Source organism: Aplidium turbinatum, chromosome 10 (genome assembly GCF_918807975.1).
Source record: "Aplidium turbinatum chromosome 10, kaAplTurb1.1, whole genome shotgun sequence".
Classification (NCBI taxonomy): domain Eukaryota; kingdom Metazoa; phylum Chordata; class Ascidiacea; order Aplousobranchia; family Polyclinidae; genus Aplidium; species Aplidium turbinatum.
In genome coordinates, this window is record NC_137481.1 from 22,460,071 (window position 1) to 22,476,175 (window position 16,105).

The 16,105-nt window shown below is 38.1% G+C and overlaps 1 protein-coding gene across 2 annotated transcripts in view; it reads right to left on the reverse strand.

The window, feature by feature from the left end:
• LOC145778798 (agrin-like) overlaps positions 1-16,105 on the reverse strand; it is a 48,101-nt gene that overhangs the window by 12,614 nt on the left and 19,382 nt on the right. The window contains exons 26-36 of one of the 2 annotated variants that reach the window (XM_082590381.1): positions 8,188-8,253; positions 7,816-8,014; positions 5,135-5,243; positions 4,869-4,975; positions 4,222-4,338; positions 3,749-3,870; positions 3,137-3,289; positions 2,291-2,425; positions 1,514-1,631; positions 598-709; positions 151-177 (exon numbers count right to left, since the gene is read on the reverse strand). In XM_082590381.1, coding sequence (XP_082446507.1) covers positions 151-177; positions 598-709; positions 1,514-1,631; positions 2,291-2,425; positions 3,137-3,289; positions 3,749-3,870; positions 4,222-4,338; positions 4,869-4,975; positions 5,135-5,243; positions 7,816-8,014; positions 8,188-8,253 — 1,265 coding nt within the window. The remainder of the gene's footprint in view (positions 1-150; positions 178-597; positions 710-1,513; positions 1,632-2,290; positions 2,426-3,136; positions 3,290-3,748; positions 3,871-4,221; positions 4,339-4,868; positions 4,976-5,134; positions 5,244-7,815; positions 8,015-8,187; positions 8,254-16,105) is intronic. The other variant, XM_082590382.1, reaches the window with a different exon arrangement.

Here is a 16,105-nt window from a genome sequence, read left to right on the forward strand (position 1 = left end):
TCAGTGGTGGAATAACTCATTTTTAACATGTTCAAGATAGCGGGTAATAGAAATGTTTTGAACTTGGTACAATCGCATAAACAACAAACGTGCAACTGCGACAGGCACATATATACAAGTTGACATGACGACGGCACATATCGTAAATACCTTATTGCGCACATTTGGCACAAATTTCTGCATGACAAAAATACGCTGATGATCAATCAGTGCAATTATTAAAGACAAGGGCAAGGTCCATCTCTTTAATGTGTTGTAAATGTAATGTATAGAAACGAATGTATAGTTGGAAAAACGTATTTAATAACCTGCAATGCAAATCACTCAACCCTAGTGAGTACTCAGTCTTGTGTTGACTGCCAGGAAGAATGCTCCTTTCTACCCATGTATGCAGTACCAGTCAGCAAATCAGTCCTTTTTTACATCTGCAGACGTTGAATCAATGTAAAAAACGGCTGGTTTGCTGTCCGGGTAGTAAAGAAAAAAACAAAAAAGCTTGGTACAGCACTAGTGAGAGTGACTAACCCAATGTAGTGTTAAAATAAATGAACACAATATTACTGTAGAATGATCAACTCCAAGCAATTGAGCACCCACCGGTGATTTTCCTGTGTCTGGCATCCCACCGTCCACGGCAATGGAGCCCATCCTCATGTTTCTCGATACCACCGCCACATGCCACTTGTCTAGAGTGATGGCGGTAGTGGATCTGATGTGATACATATGATTATGATTAGAAATATTACATTATGATACATTATGATACATTATTACATATTACATTATGATTAGAAATATTTGAAAGAGGAATAATAATATGCAAAAAATGGGGTAGGCAATTTAACGTATTAAAGAACAGCTACACGCCAAGTCAAGCTGGTGCAAGAGAGAAGCCCAGTTACGGATCAAAAGATACATTGCCTGGAAATTCCATGTTCAAAATAAATGTATGACAAAGTCCAATTTGAATAAAGGAATAATGATGCTTGCAAATATATGGAACATTTTTCAGCTTCATTCAGTTGAGATTAAATTTACATGTGATAGCGCTGTATAAAAGTTGCTATTGTGTGTGACAGTGTTAAGCAACCGGATGCAATTGAATTGTCGTTACGCGTAGACTATTTCACCTTGTAAGTGCCAATAAATAGCAAACTGTTCCTGTTTGACGCATTCATGTTTAAACTATGATTGGCTCAGATTTTGATAGTCTTTATTTACAAGAAAAGTCAACAACAGCTTTTTAATTTCAGAAGCGGGATCACAAACTATTTCACCCTATCTAATCTATGCAAGTATGATAATACGAGTAGTAGACATGGACCCAAATTCTTAATAGTATTCCTTCAAAAACTGCTTCCAAGAAACATGTGATCACCAGTTAGCAACGTTTAGAAGGTTGAAATCAATACAAGTTTAACTTTCGTTCACTTGTTCATTTAATTCTCTAACTTGCATAGTTTCACAGAGAGGAAATCCCCGTCTGTACCTTTCATTACAAAGCAAACCACACCTTATTTTGGCTAAACCATTTCCCAGGTCGTACAGAAACTCCAGATGGCTTTCCAATATGTTCAAAGCAACGAAGTCGCCTTTCCCAGACCTTCGCTGCGCGTTGTAAAACAAAAGACCTGAAGAAACAAAATATGTATATAAATTGCAACAAAACTATTGTCAGAAAGTGCCTAAATGCGTTCCAATGATCTTCGAAGTCATGTCGGCGCCGGTTCGACACCGCTCAAGAGCACATGGTTATGTCTTTGGCAAGACACTTAATGACAAGCTTGAAGTTGGGCACCAATATTGGCTTCTTTTTCTTCCAACCCACTTCATTCAAATCTTTAACTAACCTTAATCTTTAACTAATTAACTAACCCAGCTACGATAAAATATTCTGAGGAGTGTCTACTCATATGTACAATTGTACACATAAAATATCACTCAATGACACTTATATGATCAAGACCATGCCACTCCATGAGCACATTTTGACACTAAGGAATGAGTATCCTCAAAGCCGATTCAGTTCAAAACATAAATGAACGTCGTTTTATTGTCTCCAAATAAACTAAAAATATCACATAGAAAAAAGATTTTATAAACCTTCAAATCAGATCAGAAGTCTGAACAACCAACAGTGATCGGTGCCAGTACTGTTCTTATAAACTGTCAGCCTAAAGCCAACTAACAACAACGCCCTCATAGAAGACAAAATTGTGGACAATAAAACAAAAATCCTTACATACATGCCATGCTGTAAACAATTAGCCATGTTTAGAAAGTGCCATACCATTAGGAAGGCTTGAGTAGAAAGTAACTTCAATATTCATTCCATCTCTGACCCCTTTCAAGGGCTTCAACTCCAAGTATGAGTCTTGTGCAAAGGATGGCATGAAAGAGGCGGCTTTCAAATCTTCAGTTGTATCTGTTGAAGGCGGATGAACTTGTTACAAGTAGAAAAGATGTTATTGTAATGATATAAGCAACGCTGGTATATTACCTAAGTCGATAGCTCCTTCACAAGTTGATGGTTGGCTGCCAAAGAGGTTTTCAAGCAATGCAGCAACAGCCACGAAAGCTTACGTTAGACTTCAATATAAACTGATGTTATTTTTGCACTAAATTCGTCAACTGCTATTGTGTACCAAATAAGATCGTGTAACTTATCATTCAGTCCACCACACAGGGTCACGTGACACACGTCTCACCTAACTGACAACGACGCAAGTCATCAGCAGCACAATATCTTTGATTCAACCGTTTCTTTAGCTTGCAGCTTAGTTTGTTTTTTTTGAAACAGCATTGTATGTAGCGATTGTAGCGTTCCCTTTAGCCGCCAGCAGTGTTAGTCATGGCAGCGAACACTGACGCTAGTTATGAAGCCGTGTTTATGTCTTTCCCTTGCATGGTTGTTTACCTCTCTTATCGGGCTACATTATTACAAGCTCCAAAAGCTGTCTAGAACGCACTAGTTTTATGACATCAGTCAACATAGCGACACAAACACTCGCTGCAAGTGGGAACAAATGGTTACAGAACAATGGGTATTTGTGGACTCTATGCTGAGCCATGAAAGTATGTTGACGATGCGACAATGAAAATAAGGCAATGAGGTACTTTAAATACACTAACTCACTATCTCGGCACAACACTCCGGAAAGTCCTGATGGGCATTGGCAATTGTATCCATCTCCTCCGGAATCAGGAATACACGTGGATGCAGGATGGCAACCGTGTCCAGAGCAAGGATCGTTAAGTCGATTAGTTAGTTTTTGTTCACAAGTTTTACCTAATGATGAAAAGACACCACATAAAACAAGATAATCCCACTCATGATACTGTGGGTAAACATGGCGGTTGAATCATGAAATGGGTAAGTCTCCTAACCAATAGAAGATTGGTGAGTGTGATACATGCGTTTTCATCCTCATTGAAGGACAATTTATGGATCGTGGTCAAATGGGGTAGCATGTACATTGTTTTCATTACCACAACAAAACAGTTTCATCTAATATAGCCTTAGTAAGCATCAAAGTGCATATTTGGCCATATGTACAGTATAAGGTTAATTTAGTTTCCTTTTCTTTGATCAATTTAACTGCAGTTGAAAAAAGGTAAACTTTGAATCCCCAAGAATGAATTGGTTCAAAACCACTTTTCTTGGGAGTTGAGAACGATTGTCAACGTGAAGAACACTATTTAAAAGATGAAAAAAAATTTATGAGACAAATTGCGCATAAGTACACACCTGTAAACCCTGCCTTACAGTCACACTTATTGGTGAAGCCATCGGCCTGTTTGGTGATGAAACAATTTGCAGCGTTCCTACAGGGGTTGGGATAACATGGGGATGAACCACAACCTGCCAGCCTACAAAATAACAGTGAATTTAAAGAAAGTCAAAACCGGTGGTGTTTTCACAGGTAGGGTCAAGCATTTGAAACTGTCAGAAATCTCTTGCTTAGATAAGAAATGACAGAAAACACTAATACCCCTTTTTCTTTTTTTCAAATGCTTGATCTGTTTTTCTGCATATTTTATTCGCCAAAATTTAGTATTTGAGCAAAATAAAGCAGTTTTTTCAAAAGTTTGGCAAGGGCTGGATAGTGGATGTATAGCCAAAAACGTTTGCAATTTTTCTTTTTACATCATGCTAAAAGAGCTGGTGTTGAGGCTTAGTTTTGTTTGCATTCCTTGCAATGATGAAACGAGACAACCTACCTGTCAGAATTGGTGCAATTACTGCAAGTCGAATCAAAGATGAGATCTCTGTCCTGAACCGATATGCTTCTGATGCAGCCAGTCAACCCCTTCGTGACTTCAACTTTGTCTCGGACACTAAGAAATCATTAACATGAAAGGAAATTTCTTAGGCACAAGAGAAATCACAAAGCTTTTGACAACACTGGAAAATGACTGTGAGTTAAACAGCATACAGTAGATTTAACGTCATTAGCGAAAGCTTTTATAACGTCAACTGGCGTCATCAGTCTTCCTCTGCAGTAACACTCAACTGATCAAAAGATGAAAATCTATTTGAATAAGAAAAAGAAAAGTAGTATGACTAATATTTCAAAATACAAAGTACATTAATAAATTTTGACTAAATAAAAGTTACGTTTAGAATTTAAAGCCCTTCTTAAGCACATTTGTTTATGTGATATTTTCTATAGTAGCTTAGTATTATTCACACTTGGGTTTTACTTTCTTCAGATGCATTCGATTATTTTCCTGACGAGGGCTCTAAAGTTAAGCGGAAAACATTTAAACTTCTCGTGTTTGGTAGTTTGCCATTCGTTCCACACGCCACGAACATAGAGCGGAAAGGGCCATGCCAGAGCATATCCTTATATTTCCTCAGTACCGACCTGTCCAGGATAACCGGGTCGAAACCGCCAATGAAGAGATTCTTATCGACGTTCAAACCACTGGTGCCCCTGGGCGACGTGCCATGGATGGCAGGCCTGTCGTCAAGCTGGGACAAAAGATAAAAAAAATGAGATAATCTGACACAACAAGATTTTTTTGCCATATTTAAGTTCCTAGAATTTTTTCTCACTAAATTTGATCTTTGAAGTGACGTCACAGGCATTTCTGAAATGAAGTGACGTTGACGTCACAACACAGTGCTCACCTTCAGCATCCCTTCCCTGCGGTTCCTCCGGGCCACTAAAGTGTGCCACTTACTGTCGTTCACAAAAGTTTTACTCTTCAAAATGAGAGGTCCAGACCCAGTATTGAATCTACAACAAATTTTTGTCATCAGAGAAAGACCGTCAGCATTACGCCATGCTTACCGTCCGCAAATAAGAATCATACCGCACTTCTTGTTTTTAACACAAACTGCTGGTTGTGTGTGCATGTGAAATACGAGGTCGTTTTGAATCAAGGACTTTCTCCAATGTTACAGAGCTGGCAGGACACCACCTTTCACCTTCAACGCGGCTGCAAACTCCACAAAAATTGAAGTCTTTTTCCCATATACGCACATAATTATGTAGCTTCCAAGACCAATGTTGTACGCATACTATATTTTATGACTTTCTACGTAATACAATTCCTTTTCTGTTGCTAACTTTATAATACAATATAATTTCTACGCACAGCAACAAAACGTCTACATCATTTTCATTGTCCAACTAGTTTCAATTCTTCTTCTATCGAGTCTTCTAAAGTTCGTTGACACACCACAGATTGACACATTCTTCCGCAACGGAGTTATACACTGACAGGTCCCACTTACTACACCGGGTGGTAAGCCGAGGGCAAACAAGAAGGTGGTCCGCTGTTTGGGGCTCGGTGCCACAGATACATGCAACTGGGCCCGTGTCGTAGCCCCACTCCACCATTGCAGACTAATTTCAATAACTAGCTTCACAGTGTAGATTCTAACGATCTGTTTAAGCCTGATGCTGCAAATTAGTTGTGGTAATATCGAATTACACGAGCTTTCGGAACACAGTTCCCTCGTCATGTGCTATGACGATTGGTGTTGAATTCAGTGAGTGCTTCTTTCATGTGGCTCTTTGGTATAGCTTGAGGCTGCCGGCTGTTGAGTTTCTGTGCTGTTAGGCGCTATTGCTGTGAAATTTTGTTGAATCAGTTGTTAGTAGATTAGGTGACGTAGTTCTTCCCTGTCTGCACGGTTGTTGATTTTTGGATTTTGCCTGCTGATGAATATGGCCTCTTTGAAACGTAATTGTACCGCGTCATTTTCTCTGGCAATAATTTTAAATTCAAAGTCGGCGTGGCACTGTTGTTGATGATCAAAGATCGAACTTTTATCTGAGCTAAGGTGTTCTTTGATGCGGGAGTGGAGTGGGCGGATCGTGCTGCCTATATAGCTTTTCCTGCATTTTTTGCATGTGATCTCGTAGACACAGTTCTTGGTGGTACACAAGTCATGTCGTCGTTCCGTAGTTGGCAGTTTTGCAGCCGGCAAGGTTCGGATTTTTGTGGTTTTTAAGTGCGTTTCGGAGGGTTCGTGAGCGTCGAAAAAGGCGGACTGGCAAGTCCAGGTCTTTGAAGACTTTCTTTATTTTACGATCCGCGTCGTCGCTCATATAAGGAAATTCGAAATGTATTGGGTTGTATGATGTCTTTGAATTTAAAATTATTGCCAGAGAAAATGACGCGGTACAATTACGTTTCAAAGAGGCCATATTCATCAGCAGGCAAAATCCAAAAATCAACAACCGTGCAGAAAGGGAAGAACTACGTCACCTAATCTACTAACAACTGATTCAACAAAATTTCACAGCAATAGCGCCTAACAGCACAGAAACTCAACAGCCGGCAGCCTCAAGCTAAACCAGTGTTACTCAACCTTTTTTGGCCAAACGCCCCCTTCATGAACTGGAAAAATTTTACCGCCCCACAACAAAAACGATTGATTACGAAAAGCGAATATAAAACAATAAATACTATTAATACTACAAAAAGTGCTCAATGCCAAGCAAAAAGCCAAACAGAGCGAATTACATCAAATATAGGCTAGTTACCAGTCTCTAAAACCCTTACAGCCTGTTTTACCCTAAAACGTAGATCATCAAAATGTCCTTATTCAAATAGAATTATATTTCTATTAGAATAAGGACGTTCTGATAATCACCCTGTTAGGGTAAAACAAGCTGTAAGGGTGTTAGAGACTAGTAACTATATTTGATGAAAAGCAAATATATATTTGCGAGCATAAAAACAGTATAGGCCTACAGGCCAGTAACTGGTAGTCAGTGTGAACTGTGAACCTTGGGCTTGGTAAGGAAGTGCCAGTTTCTTCACATTCGGTGTAAAGCCAGTGAGAAACATTCGAAGATCACCTCTTATGGATATGTCAAGTGGTTTCGCTGTTTGGTATGTAGCAGAACAACACATGTGAATCCCTTTTCCACCAGGTATGAGGTAGGAAATGCTACCACGAAGATACGAGCTCTGACGAAATCGTTACGTTGGGCGGTAGATGGGTAAAATCAGAATGCATCCTAATAATCTAAACGCCCCCCTTAAGCCGACGTAATCATACCGCCCCCTTGCAAAATCAAAACGCCCCCTGGGGGGCGGTACCGCACCCGTTGAGAACCACTGAGCTAAACCAAAGAGCCACATGAAAGAAGCACTCACTGAATTCAACACCAATCGTCATAGCACATGACGAGGGAACTGTGTTCCGAAAGCTCGTGTAATTCGATATTACCACAACTAATTTGCAGCATCAGGCTTAAACAGATCGTTAGAATCTACACTGTGAAGTAAGCAACGATTATGCTGCTAAAAGCGAAACTCAATCAATTCAATAACTATATTACACATTCTAACCTGAATTCCGCACGGCCCCTGTTTACAGACAAGGAAAGAAAATCTGTCTTGCCCGGCTCCTGCTCCGAGAAGACCAGCAACCCCTCAGAATCAGTGGACCGGAAAGTGATGGTGACGGTAGTGGAACTGAACAACGCAGGGGGGAGAAGTAACTCAGCAAAAGAGGCTCCCCCAAATTGAGGAGTAGACCAAACACCATCTGAAACAGAAGTCATATGATGATCATATGTCATATGAAGATCATATGATGTAAATCGACGCTTTGAACACGTTGAATCAGTCGTCTGAATCAACGTCTGAATCTTAAATCAACGTCTGTAGACGTTGAATCAATGTAAAAATAACGGATATTGCTGTCTGGGTGGCCACTACCTTCCGTATATCTTTTCGGTCCGTTCACCAACGGAGGTTCCTCTGACGTCACCACCCATGATTCATCTGCAAACAAACCGCCAGATATCAACATTAACGTGCAAATAGATCACAATACACGTTGCCGCAAGAATAGAAATCAACGAAGAACATGAGAAAGTAATTGGTTTGATACAGAGCTGGGTACATGCGGGTTATTGCATTCAACATAATATGCCTCAACGTGAACAATCCATACGCGATTGTGGAAGTCAAAATGAAGTAAAACGTTTGGTATTTGTGCCCCAACTTCAAGCCACGTCATCAATTTGTGCCTTGTCTGGGAATAGCGTACAGCAGATTTATACCTTAAAATAACGCAAAAACTATTTCGAGTTTCCACCCGGCCGCGAATTTTTTTTTCCCACGAGATTCCTGTCTCATTCGCATATTTTGGTAAAAGTTTGTATTAAAACCGTGTGATGCAACATTTTCTCGTTGGCACGGTTGGTTCAGTGGTTTCATACCCTGCCTAGTAATCGTGAGAACGAGGGTTCGACGCCCGTCGAAGTCAAACTTTTTTTTTCTTTAAATTAATTTTTGCGGTGCACAAGAGCTTTTTAAAAAAAGTAGGGTTAGGGAAAGCTTATATTTTATTATCATTGCAGAATTTCATTGGCAAATAGTTATTTCGCATTCTGAATCAACCAATCTCTCAAAGCACTTACGGAAAATCTTACTTTTAGAGTGACTAGAATCAATGAGACAGAAATCTCGTGGGAAAAAAAAATTCGCCACCCGGCCAGCAAAAGTAGTTGATTTTACATTGCTGACGTTACGTTTCTCGATGTTGAATCAATGTAAAATTGTGTAATTTTGCTAGCTGGGTAAGAGTATTTACCTCACAAAGATCCAAACAAGCTTCATTCATTCATTTCGCATACTCGATCTCAGTCATCACAAACTCAAAAAAAGACGTCATAATGACGTCACATAAGACCTGAAAGTACTTACGATAATCTTTGCGGAATGGAGGACGTCCAAAGTTTAAAACCAAAGTTCATCACAACACAGAAACCAAGTTGATGACGCAAAGGTCTCTCGTTTACGTCTGAATCTCCAGGAAGAAAAGGCCGAGTATCGTTGAAGTTAGCAGTAAAACAACGTTTAAACAACACAAAACAATCCATACAAGTTTGCTGATCAATCACGCTCGTAAAGAACCACAGAAAACAACAGCACTGTGGCATCTTCAACTAAAATCGTTTTGATGATATTTTCGTCCAAATGTTTTAAACCAATTTGAATCGGTTCATTGCATGAAAGCGTTTTTCAAAAACTTATTTTTAATTCATGATAAAATTGATGTTAAAACATACACTGTGTTTCAGAGTTTCCTACCTGTGTTTAGAGACTTTAAAACTATGTTGTCCCCTGCTAGTATTTCAAACATGCAGTGGAGAAAATTAATGCGCTACGATCAGGCTAGTGCTGCCAGTTATCTCTAAATGAATTTTTTTATTTCTAAAAGCAATGCTAAGCGGTCTACTTTGCAGTCAAATTTCCAACGTTAACCTTCATCGATTCAACGCAAAATAACTACCCAGACAGCAAATCAGTCGTTTTTTACATAGATTCAACGTCTGCAAACGTTGAACCTGTGTAAAGAACAAGTGATTTGCTGTCTTCTTAATGTGCTTGCGTGGGTGCAAGCCGGGCAGCCGAAAGAGAGGAAAGAAACAAAATTTGATAAAAAAAAAACTAGAAAAAGCTACCCAGCTAGACATTAACATGGCTATAGTTGTGCGGTGCGCGTATTTGCAATCTGCAGGTCTCTGCAACAAATGAGGTGTTTTGACCTGTAGATGCTCTAACAAAGAACAAAATTCCCTGTGACCCAGCTCACTGCAGTCATTGTGATTCTTCTAGCACTCAGCCAGAGAGTTGAATCTTGCTTTGAACTTTGTTTTGTAATTGTAGAAGAAAAAAGATGGCAGGGATGGGAATCGATTCCACGTCGTCGAAGTTACTACTTCCCTGACTTTAACTCTCAAACCGTTAGGCCACGTTGCCGACGGCGAAACGTTCACTTAATTTCTGTCAGAAATGTTTATGCAAAAACGGTCACAATATCACGTGCATGAGTCACATGACCGCAGCTGATTTAAATCTTGCCTCTGATTGGTTAATAAATTCTATCTGCTGCAGCGACCTGCAGATTAGAAATACGCGTACAGTCTTTATGAAGGATAACGAAGCATGATGAAGCCAGGCCACTCTCCCATCTAACATGCAACAGACAGAACTTTGCGCACAAAGAGCTTTATCATTATTGCGAAATTGAAACTTTTTCTTTTTACGTTTTTTTGGAGATCTACTGATACCATCATTTTTGCAATAATCTTCGTTTTCAACACATCATCAAGTTAGACAACTGGCTTGTTTATAGTTTTTTTTTTTTTTTTTATTATTATTATCCTATATAACCCTTACAAATAACATTATTACAAGTAAACCATTTTTAAGTTAGATAACCGTACAGAAATTGTTTATTTTTTTTATAAAATTCAATTTTCTTTCTTTAAAGGGCGGGGAAACCCAAATTAACTTTTTGCGAGTTTTTTGTTTCAGCGTGATGTCATTGTGTACAACATGCGTTTTAGCAAAAAAAATCCAAATTTTGTTGCCCTCGTCTCGCTAAGGCCGCTTTTGTTTGATACCCGTTTGCGAAGTCTCGTTGCGCATCAAGCTGTGATGCTGTTCGCTGTGACGTCACAAGGTACATATAGTTGTTGCCAAAAGTTTAAGACCAGACTTGATTTATGACCATTTTTGCATTACTTCAAAATACTGCATCAGATATTGTTTCAGTTGCATCATCTTTATGCATCATCTTATATCTGATGCAGTATTTTGAAGTAATGCAAAAATCGTCATAAATCAAGTCTGGTCTTAAGCTTTTGGCCACAACTATATGTACCTTGTGACGTCACAGCGAACAGCATCACAGCTTGATGCGCAACGAGACCTCGCAAACGGGTATCAAACAAAAGCAGCTTTAGCGAGACGAGGGCAACAAAATTTGGATTTTTTTATTGCTAAAACGCATGTTGTACACAATGACATCACGCTGAAACAAAAAACTCGCAAAGTTAATTTGGGTTTCCCCGCCCTTTAAAAACTAAAACAGCAAAAAACTGTTTCCAAGCCAAGAAAAAGAAAATTTGATAAATCTGTTAAAATGCAAAAAAAAATGCTATTGATTTTTAAATGTCTTCCTTATTACCTTTAGCTTTTCCATTCATCGATGCCGGCAACTATAATGAACAGCGCACACTGCGCTTGGGCGATTGTGACGTAATCAAGAGTAATTAATGACGTGAGTGCAACTTAGACTGCAAGAAATTACTTTAAGCCATTGAAATTTCAAAAAATTAATCACTGAGTGTTTTTTATTAATTAAGTGCTGGCGAAATGAAAAGTGCAGTGATTGATTTTGCAGCGTGATCTCATTTCTCATGTTCGTCGGCTTCACGTCACGTCTACGTAAGCGTGACGTCATCAATTATTCAACACGATTCGTAAAATCATGCTAACGTAATTGCGAACATATCATTACAACAATTTTTCATTGAACTTGCCACAGTTTCCAAAAGGCAGGCAAATCAAGAAGGATAAGAACTACTGGCCAAACCACACCAATATACCAAATCTTAAAAAAAACGGTCGTTTTGACATTGTTTCAACATCCCAGAAAGATTCCATCAATGTCAAAACGACCATCTTCAATGACAGAGACCATTCACAGCTTGTGAGCAGAGCCAACACACTCAGCAACAGTACGCAACACGACACTGGGTTATTTACCAACACGGCTAATCAGTAATCACGGACTAGGGCAAAAACTCACAGCCAAAGCATCAGGAAACTGACACCACTATAATTTTGAAGCTTTATTTTTAAGAAATCTGTCAAAAACATTGGCACGCAAGTGCATGGATTGATCACTTTGAGATTAAGCAAAACACTTTACGTTGTTCTGGCGTTCTAGGACGTCAGATCAACATAAGAATGATGAAATTGTTCAAAGTTGAGTGCAAATGCCTGTCCAGCAAATCAGACCATTTTTACAATGATTCAACGTGTGTAGAAGTTGAGTCAATGTAAAAATGGTCTGATTTGCTGGCTGGATGTTAATGAAGCATGCAAGGAATGACCAGGTCAATGTCAGCAAGCACATTCATGCTGAAAGCAACGAGAAAATACACTTGAAAAGTGAAAAATATTCAAAAGAGTAGATGCTTGATGACATCCAATCCTAAAGGTGCCTATGTGCAGTGATCAGCGTGAATCCATAGATCAATTTGCAGTTGAGAGCATACTATGATGAACAGATAATAAACAAAATGGTGGAATTGAATCACATTATTTAAACAATCCCATTTTGTTGTCTGTTATCTGTTTGTGGTATTGTAAAATTATTTCTACCCTAACGTCACACTATTGTCTTCTACAATTATTTTGATGAGAATCAGTGACGAAAATCAAGATGGTTTGTTAATTAATGTCATCTGCTTCACCTCAACATTTAAAATAAAAAGTTTTGCTGACAACGTAAAAGAGATATACCAGGTAGCCATGGATATACTCAAAAGTGTTGCAGTATGAAGTGCAGAGTTTGGCATCAAACAGATAACCCAGCTATCTAACAAAACTAATCTTCTGAACGCAATATGATGGAAAAGTCAGTTATTATGTGATAAAATTATCCGCTTCGAAGACATGAAAGTGAATAATAAACGAAAGGTTAGCGTCTATTTCCTCGCCTTTACATATTTTTTACAGCATTAGACTAACGGAGATAGTCAAACGATTTTGAAGCCGTGAAAGAAATAACTTAACGTTGAATTCCGTCAAGTGATGATTTCCTTATTCGCTGAGATAGAGGTGAACCTTCACAACTGGTAGCATCGTCAATTCTTTTATTCTTACAAATCCTTGCATGCTCCGGAAAAAATTCGTGGGGCAGAGATACAATACAAATATACACTTGTACAGTGTACACATTGTTATAAAAGAACCTTTGCACTTGGTCAAAAGACATAGGTGGTAAAAAACGATGCTTTGAAAACAACAAAGGTTCCATCACTTGAAACATAGATATACGTCTTTTGATTATTGGATGATTAGAAATTTTTAAATGTAATTCGGCAAAAATAACATCTGTCCCTTCACAGTGTCGTTGCCGTGCCAATTTGCAAAATGAAGTTTACGAAAAACAAAACGTTATTTCACGAAAAACTGACACAATGTTTGTTTAGAACAAAAATAAGGATTAGAATTCATTTTACGATCGAGTGCTAAACCTACTGTGAAAGACTGTACTTTCTGAAGCGTTGATTGGAAAAAATACAAATTATTCAATAAGTTATTTCTTCGGCCTTTACATAAGAGACGTTCTGCAGAAATGGGAAATCACTTTGAAATCACATAAAAGGTTCGACACTGAAAAAATGAAGGAAAAGAGCTTGAAAATTTCTCCAAACGTATGTTAAATATTAACGTAAAAAGAAGTGTTACTCTTCGTTTTATGTTAAAAACCCGATGTAAAAATCAACCTCTCAAAATCGTTTATGACAGTATGCTGAAGGGTGATGAAGCGTGACGACGAGAAAGATAAAACAAACATTTAAATATAAAGCATCTCCTGAAAAGTTGACTTTTCATAATTGAATAATTGAATTCAAAAAGGGTATAATTCCATGTTTTTAAATTTCACTTTTTGTGTTTTTCTGATATTTGTTAGTGTCTTCTACATGATAGCTGAAAAAAGGCCAATTGTTTTAAGCCTAAAGATAAAAAGCATCCCCTTAATACTTCCACTGATTTTTAAAATAAAGGCTCAACTACAGCAATTGAGCCTCAACTTTTCCATACTTTCTCCACAGAATTTTCATCGAATGACCTTTCCAGGCATAATACTTCTTACCGGTATATTCAAGCATATAATCATTATGAAATTCCAATACAAAAGTAAATGACCAAAATAAATAATACGCATTTATCTCAAACACACCTTAGTAGTAAATTGAGCCCTTTATGAATTCACGTATTCAATTGCTTTTAATACACTTTTTTTTTTAAAACTTTGATTCCAAAGTAAAGAAAAAAAATACACTTTTATTCCAAAGTAGTTAGGACTGTCAATCAAAACTCTAGACGACTAAAGCGTAAGTAATGCAGAAAAATTAATGAGTTTGACAAAATAAAGCAATCAACAAAAAATAATCTTTTTCCGGAATGCCAATGCAAAAGCAGTGGGCCAGAGTTTACCGGAATGGCCCGTTTCGGTGAGTCCGATTCGGTGATTTTTTCAATTTTTTTTTAAATTATCGGGTACCGTAGCCTAATTATCATTGCCGTTTTAGGGTTAGGGGTTAGAGATTAGGAACTCACCGAATCGGACTCACCGAGTAGTAGCAGACCCAGAGTCTACAATGGCGACTGATATTGTACAAGAGCAATTTTAACTGACACGAGATGACATGCTATCGCTGATGAAGGTAAGTTACGAAAATTCTTGCAATCAGGCTTTCCAACTAAGGTAAGTTCCCAGACAGTAAAATCCGTCATTTTTACATTGATTCAATGTCTGCAGACATTGAATCAATGTAAAAATGATGGATTTTGCTATCTGGGTTGGCTGGGCTGTTCTTGCAAGGCCAGAGTACTCGCACACGTTTCTACAACTTTCGTGATTGCCTTTCTCAGACTCGTTATAGCATCAATTTTCAAAGAACAGCGAAATTACGGAGTTAGTTGTTCGAATTTAAAAAATGGCCTTGATAGAAGTTGTCGTTTTACGTCGCTTTAACGTCGCCTGACGTTTTAGCAATACAGGAATTGCAACGTTTTCTTGCAAACAAATTATCAATCTATTGCTAGACGTAGATGTAACGTATTTTTACACAACTCAAATCAAGTGAAAAAAAACATCGGCTATGTTTACTTCAATAAATCTAAACAGCGTCAATGCTACAATATCTGGCATAATGGCAATGGCTCCAACTTTAATAAAAACTTGCTTCAAATATTGTTTACTATTTATACATCGTCGAAACATCTCCCGATGATGAATTATTGCAAAAATTGCAAAGCTAAAATCTGAAATTTAAATTTTTGAATTTAGCTTTGCAATTTTAGTTTGACAGAAACAAGATAAAAAAATGAAATGCAAACAAACTAAAATGAGTAGAATGTGCTAACATAAGATTATTGTATATTTGATGTTACGCTATACAAATGCCAAAAAAGACAACACTGCATGCCATTCTCGCATGTATGTGAAACGACGTTGCATCGATGCAAATAAAACCTTTTTTGTGTTCAAGTGCTGGAAAACACTAATGGAGCTCGTAATCAAGAAAAGGTCTGATGGAAGAGCCCCCAGACATGAAAATACGTCATTTTAACGTTAAACTGACGGGTTTTCCTGTATGGCCATTATCCCAGTCAGCAAATCAGTCGTTTTTTTACATGCATTCAACGTCTGCAAACTTTGATCCGATGTAAAAAAAAAAAGGACGTATTTGCTGGCTGAGACTCTCCTATCCTCCTCAATCAATAAACACAGTTTGTAACAACTTCAAGTTCTTAAAGTCCACCAAACAATACATGAACAGAATGCAGGATTCAGAATAGAATCTTGATATTTTAAATTGTTGTTAACTTTAGAAGAGTTAGTAGGTTTAGAATCTGTACGTAACGTCAGTATGATCAGATCAATCCGTTTTCAACTTGACAGACACGCTACAGGAGAAAGGTTGGGCCACAAGTTGCACAGTTTGATGCACCGAACTGTTATTAAACATTAAGAAATGTATGACGACATCAAATCAATGTAGACCCAGTTCGTCAATTGATCCATTTCACGTTGATT